The 6,950-nt window shown below is 43.4% G+C and overlaps 2 protein-coding genes across 9 annotated transcripts in view; one reads left to right on the top strand and one right to left on the bottom strand.

The window, feature by feature from the left end:
• Positions 1 to 2,538: 2,538 nt before the first annotated feature.
• On the bottom strand, positions 2,539 to 4,608 carry fancf (FA complementation group F). Its single transcript, XM_070899697.1, has one exon. It carries the CDS (start codon positions 4,557 to 4,559, stop codon positions 3,513 to 3,515), a length of 1,047 nt encoding a protein of 348 aa, XP_070755798.1. The 5' UTR covers positions 4,560 to 4,608; the 3' UTR covers positions 2,539 to 3,512.
• LOC139280158 (growth arrest-specific protein 2-like) overlaps positions 3,616 to 6,950 on the top strand; it is a 289,936-nt gene continuing 286,601 nt past the window's right edge. For 3 of the 8 annotated variants that reach the window (XM_070899701.1, XM_070899698.1, XM_070899705.1), the window contains exons 1-3: positions 3,616 to 4,015; positions 4,958 to 5,120; positions 6,364 to 6,437. The gene's annotated coding sequence lies outside the window, so the exon portion shown is untranslated. Of the gene's footprint in view, positions 4,016 to 4,957; positions 5,121 to 6,363; positions 6,476 to 6,950 lie in introns of all 8 variants that reach the window. The other 5 variants (XM_070899703.1, XM_070899699.1, XM_070899700.1 and 2 more) reach the window with 4 other exon arrangements.

Raw genomic sequence — 6,950 nt, 5'->3', positions numbered from 1 at the left:
ATTCAAACCAGAAATGTATGTGATTTTTTTTCTGCATCTTTAAAAAGTGCTACAGAAACAATACGAACGCCACAAGAAATTGTTCCAAGTAGATTTTTTAAATCGTTAAGATTAGTTACAGCCTTTCTTGCATAGAATTTACAGCACAGAAACTGGTCCAACTGATCTATGCCGGTGTTTGCTCCACACAAGCCTCCTTCCACTCTACTTCATCTAACCCTATCAGCATTATCTTCTAGAATAAAAACAGAAGATGCTGGAAATACTCACGTCAGGCAGCATCTGTGTAGAGAGTTAATGTTGCATTACAACTGTGATTACACTTCCAAAGCGCTCAACAGCTAAATACTTTTGGACATCCTGGAGGTTGTGAAAAGTGCTATATAAATGTCAAGTTTTTTAATTCTTTCTAGTCTATCAAGCTGATGATTTTTCCTCATCAATGCTATAAATTTGAAATTACTGTTTAAAAACAAATGCCTAAATTCCCCCTCCATAATTTGCTTTTCCTGAAAAATCAATGATTAAAAACTTAACTAAAGCACTGTGGCAAAGTGCTATTGCTTTAAAATTGGGCTTTTGCTGAATACTCAATAAATAGTGCTATTTTAACTACTAGTTTTCAATTAGTATTTAAAATAGCACTATTTATTAAGTATTCAGCAAAAGCCCAATTTTAAAGCAATAGCATTTTGCTGCAGTGCTTTAATTAAGTTTTTAATCATTGATTTTTCCATCGAAAGAAATTAGCCATATTACACTGCTCGCATAATTAAAAGAGCATCTAGGCATATTGTAGCAATATGAGATTCAGTGGTAATTGAGTTCTGCATTTTGGTTTGGGTCTGATCAATTAAAATGTAGTTATGTTAAGTATTTAATACAATTTCCAGATTTTTAATTATAGCTTGAGATAGTGCAAGTAATGCATTCTATTAAGTATTTGTATTTTATATAAAGGCTGTACCAAATAAATAATGAACAGGGCACATAATCTGCAAGTCTGCATGGTAAGGAATATATGCTCAAGAGTAGGTTTATTTTTCGGTAAACTTGTTCCTATGAGCTAGCAGAAAAGAAATGGTGGCAATGATAGTTTACTAGCCACTTTCCTCACTTGATTTGTACATTCCATACCGCTAGTTCTGGTTTGTTGCTGTTTTATTTTGAGCTGGTCAACTAAGTGTGATGTTATAACCTGAATTTGTAAATGGTATTTTATATCTTCAGGACATCACAAAGCACTTCAGACCCAATGAATTATTTTTGAAATATAGTCACTTGTTATGCAAGCAAATGTGGTATGCTTATTTTTTTTTCAATAAAAAGCCCAGTAAACATCAAATGAGATAAATGGATCAGCAACTAGTATCAAGACAGAAAGCAGAGGCTAGGTAAAAGGTGGGTAGGTGTGTTCCACAAGGATCAGTGCTGGGACCAGTTCACAATTTATATTTACGATTTAGATTCTGGAATCAAAAACACAATTTCTAAATTAGTGGATCACTAAATTTGGGGGGGGGGTTAGTCAATACTGAGGAGGACTGCAGAAAATTACAGGACATTAATAAACTTGCACAATAGGCATATATAATTGGCAAATTAAGTTCAGCACAGATAAATGCGAGGTGTTAGGAAGAATAGGGAGGTCATATTACTTGGAGGTTGCGAGTCTAGGTGGGATAGAGGAACAAAGGGATCTCAGAGTACAAATACACAAACCACTAAACGTTGCGGCAGGTTAGCAAGTCCACAACGCTTCGGCAGCACATATACTAAAATTGGAACGATTAGCAAGGCCATAAAAAAGTAAACCAAGCACTAGGGTTCATTTCTAGGAGGTAGAGAATTGAAAAGTAGGGAAGTTCTGCTGCACTTGTATCGAACCTTGGTTAGACCACACTGGAGTACTGCGTACAGTTCTGGTCGCCATATTATAAAAAAGATCCCAAGGTACTGAAGCAGGTGCAGAGAAGATTTACATGGATGATATCAGAAATACGAGGGGTATACATCATCAGGAAAGGATGAACAGGCTGGGTCTCTCGAAAAAATGCTGGGGGTGACCTAATAGAGGTCTTTAAAACATTTAATAGAGTGAATAGAGAGAATGTTTCCACTTGTGGAGAAGAGCTTGACTATCTTATATTGAAGGCCTCTAGTTACCAAGAAATCCAATAGGAATTCAGAAGAAACTTTTTTTACCCAGAGTGGTGTGAATGTGGAACTCGCTACCACAGGGAATGGTTGAAGCGAATAGCGTAGATGCATTTAAGGGGAGGCTAGACAAGCATAGGAGGGAGTTGGGAATAGAGGGTTATGCTGATTTAGAGGAAAGACACGAGTGGAGCATAAACACTGGCATGGTCTGGTTGGGCCATGTTTCTGTACCATATATCCTATGTAACCCAATATAATAAATGACTAGTTAACATTTTTTGTGTGTTGTTGGTTGAAGGATAAATGTTGGCCAGGGCCAGGACATCTTCTCTGCAAGCATGGATATTGCATAAATTCTGTACACATTTATCAGGAAAATTCCAAAAGAGACAAAATATTTATTAGCAATTGCCTGGGCTTTTCCAATATTTCAACACGTTTCTGTATTTGTAATGTATAGAATTGGTTCTATTTATTTTCTAGCCAACATCATAACAATTACATATGCCAAACACTGAAAACTCAAGAGCTTGCAGGCGCTGTTGAAAGATTTCAGTGCACGTACATCATGTGGAGCTTAACTTAGGGCCTTGGCTTTTAAAAAGATGCAAGCGCACGAGAGCCACAAATGTAAGAAAGTACATCAGTTGAATCGAATTATAGGCAATAGATGTAGAAGAAAATAAGGTTGATAATCACTTGTTGAAAGACATTTGTACTAGACCCTGCAATAAGCAGATACTCAAAGCTTGTTGTAGGATGTACTGTACAATCTGCACTTCTAATAGAATCATTTCAGAATTGGAAGAATTATTTTACTTCAGAATCAGTATTTATGTTTAACAGGAACAAACCATAACCAAATTACACTTTAACTAAGGCAGCATCAAATGTTCTTCCTTTCCATGAATTTGTCTGGAATCAAAAGATATTGAGATTGGGCAGGAAAGTAAGAGTTCAGGTGGAAGATCAGCCAGGATCTTAATGAATGCCAGAGCAGACTCAAGGGGCCATATGCCTTACTCCTCTTAACTCTTGTTTTATGAAGCCAAATAGCTTGGCCAATATTTTCACTGTGCACATTCATATTCGAGGGAAGGGGTGCACCCGTGTGCCAGTTTCCTTTCCACACCTGTAAATCAGGCGAGGAATCCCCTAAGTCATGATGGAACCTAACTTCCCATCAATGTTTTAATTTAACTCTTTCATTGGGCTGATGGCATCCATTTCAAAGGTTGAGCAACAAAACTACTATAAATACAAATATATTGCAACATTTACCAACTTAATATTCAGGTATATTTTAACGTGTAAACGCAAGCGTGCGAATGGAAACAAATGTTAGAAACCGCTCATGTTTTTAACGCCAGTAACAGATCTGTCCAAATGCTGATGCCCCGCACGTCAAAATCTCCGTCCAGAGTTTTCAGAGAGCTCAGTGCCCTCTCCGTTGGCTCCTTCGCCTGAGGCGGTCCCTGCAAGAGCGCGCCGAAATGTTGCAAGAGTCCCTGCCAGTCCTGCTCGGGCGACTCGTGGTGCAGCCACTCCCCGGTACCGGCATCGTAGCGCATGGCGCGGGCCCAGTCCTGCAGGAAGCGCAAGTACCGGCGGCAGAAGGCGGGCTGGCGCGCTGCCACGCGGCTCAGGGTGGCGCTGGGCAGTGCGCGGCAGAAGGCGGCGAGCGCGCGGCCGTCTCCTAGCAACCACCGCAGGGCCGGCGGCGGCGGTTGCTGCGCCTCGCCCTCTTCTCCTCCTCCTCCTCCGCCGCTCGTCAGGAGGGCGGCGAGCGGCAGGAAAGAACCGCCTCCGCCCGAGAGCGCTCTTCGCAAAACTTCCTCGCAGGCCGCCTGCTCCGGTAACCGCTCGGGGCCTCTCGTTCGCTCCTCCAAGCGCTGGCGCAGGATCTCGGCTTGGGTTTCTGTTGCGGAAGGGTGTTCGAGCGCTGGCTGACCGGGGCCCCGGCTCCAGGCCTCGAGCAGCACCCGCGCCGCGGCTTTCGCCCTGGCCGCGCGTCCGAGCGACGCCGGGAGACGGCAGCCGCCGCCGTTGACCCGGTACCACGCCGCGGCCTGGTGAAAGGCAGCGGCCGAAGCGGATGGGTTGCGCAGCAGCGCCCGGCTCAGCTCCTCCTCGGCGCGGCCCAGCTCCTCGAAGCGCGGGCAGCGGTAGTGCGGCAGCGGGTGGCCGAGGCCGGAGGAGCTGAAGCGCCGCAGCCGCTGCTGCCGGAAGGCGGCCTGCGAGCCCGCGTTGGCCGCCAGCCGCGAGTGCAGGTGCTGGAAGTAACGGGCCCACTCGAAAGCCCGGCTCGCCGCCGCCTCGTCCCAATCCCGGGCCCACGGGCTGCGGGCCACCGCCAGCACCTCGGCGAAGCGCGCCAGGTTGTCGAGGATGGCCTCCATACCGCGGCCGTTGCTCCGTCCCAGTTCGGTTCAAAACTGGCGCGCTGCCACCTGGTTGGCCAACAGGCGTTTCACTTCCCGGGTCAGCCCGCGGGGGGCGGGGTCATGTGCGTTTTGCGCAAACTCAGTGAGGAGGGACATCGAGGAGGTCTGAGTTGTTCGATATTTAGACTTGCATTTATATAGCGCCTTTCAAGACGTCCCAAAACGCTTTACAGCCAGTGAAGTACTTTTGAAGAGTAGCCACTGTTGTAATGTGAGAAACATGGACCGCCAATTTGCATACAAGCAAGCTCCCACAAACAGCAATGTGATAATGATCAGATAATCTGTTTTTGTTATGTTGATAATATTGGCTCAGAGAATTGAGGTAACTTCCCTGTTCTTCTTTGAAATAGTGTCATGGGATCTTTTACATTCACCTGAGAAAGCAGACGGGGCCTCGGTTTAATGTCTCATCCGAAAGACGGCACCCCCAACAGTGCAGCACTGCACTGGAGTGTCAGCCAAGTGCCCAAGACCCTGCAGTGGGACTTGAACCAGCAACCTTCTGACTCAGAGGCGAGTGTACTCTGACATGATTGGCTGTGTTTCTACTCATAATTATAAATACAAATTGTGCATGATTATAAATGCAAACTGTTCATAACTATAAATATAAATTGTTCTAAACCCAGATTAGACTACACTTGGAGTATTGTGAACAGTTCTGGGCTCCACACCTTTGGAAGGATATATTGGCAGGTGGGCGGTGAGATGGGGGAGTGTAGCCTAGGTTTATCAGAATGATACCCAGATTTCAAGGGTTAAATTACAAGGAGCGATTACACAAATTAGGGTTGTATTCCCTGGAATTTAGAAGATTAAGGGGTGATTTGATTGAAATGTTCAGCTATTAAGGGGAATAGATAGGGTAGATAGAACAAAACTATTTCCACTGGTTGGGGAGTCTAGGACCATGGGGCCTAGTCTAAAAATTAGAGTCAGACTGTTAAGGAGTGAAATTAGGAAACATTTCAACACACAAAGGGTGGTAGAAGTTTGTAACACTCTTCTGCAAACAGCAATTGATGCTAGATCAATTGTTAATTTTAAATCGGAGTTGCTAGCTCTCTGTTAACCAAAGGTATTAAGGGATATGGGCCAAAGGTGGGTATATGGAGTTAGTTCGTAGACCAGCCATGATCTCAATGAATAGTGGAGCAGGCTCGAGGGGATAAATGGCCTACTTCTGTTCCTATGATTATAACTACAAATTGATCATGATTATAATACAGATTGTTCATAATTATAATACAGATTTGTTAAGTAATAGCTATTTCAGTTAATTTTGTGTAAAGTTATGCAGCCAATTGTTTTTTAAAACAGCAAATATGCAGAATGAGGTTAATTAAAAAAAAACAGTCATTGGCAATAACTAGAATTTGATAGGTCAGAAAATATGGGTCCATGTAATAAGCATCCCTGATTTTAATTGCTTCACCATTGGCGGCAGTGCCTTCAGCGGCCAAGGCCATAAACTCTGGAATTCCCTCCCTAAACCTCGCCGCTCTCGACCTCTCTTTCCTCCTTTAAGACGCTCCTTAAAACCTACCTCTTTGACCAAGCTTTTCTGCCCTAATATCTCCTTATATGGCTTGGTGTCAAATTTTGTCATAATGCTCCTGTGAAGCTTCTTGAGATGTTTACTATGTTAAAGACACTATATAAATGCAAGTTGTTGTAATAAGGTAAGAAAGCATGGAGATCAATCCTTTAACCAGTTATGCACAGTGTAAACTAACATTGATTCTTCCTTCTACAGGTTAAATAGAGGGGATCAAGTTCTCCATATCTCTGTGACCTCCCAGTTTCTTTCCCAACCGGATATTTATCCAGGTCCTTTTTGAAAGTTATTGAGAAGATTATTTTACAAAGTATAAAGCTCCTGCATTTATTAGAATAAAATAAAATATTGACAATTGAGGTTTATAGCGAGCATGCATGTTTAATAAAATAGGTATCTGTTTAAAATTACTCGCTGACCTACATTGGCTCCCGGTCCAGCAACGCCTTGATTTTAAAATTCTCAACCTTGTTTTCCAATCCCTCCAAGGCCTTTACCCTTCTGTAATGCTGTAACCTCTTCCAGCCCTACAACCCTCTGAGATGTCTGCGCTCTTCCAATTCTGACCTCTTGCTGGGGCTGTATGACCTACTCCTGTTCCTATTTCTTATGTTCTTATTGTTCTTGTGTTCATAGCGGAAGAATGTTAAAATACAATTATAGGGCTGGAGTGCTTGGAGTCCCTACGTACTGTTTAGGAGAACCTTAAAATCTAGTCTGACACTGCAGCAGTATCATATCCCATGCACGGTCAAGTCCAATGATGTGAGAAGGCCTCCCTATGG

The sequence above is a fragment of the Pristiophorus japonicus genome, chromosome 14 (assembly GCF_044704955.1).
Source record: "Pristiophorus japonicus isolate sPriJap1 chromosome 14, sPriJap1.hap1, whole genome shotgun sequence".
NCBI classification, from domain to species: domain Eukaryota; kingdom Metazoa; phylum Chordata; class Chondrichthyes; family Pristiophoridae; genus Pristiophorus; species Pristiophorus japonicus.
Note: the sequence above shows the minus strand (reverse complement) of the source record. Positions and strands in the feature narration are given on the sequence as shown.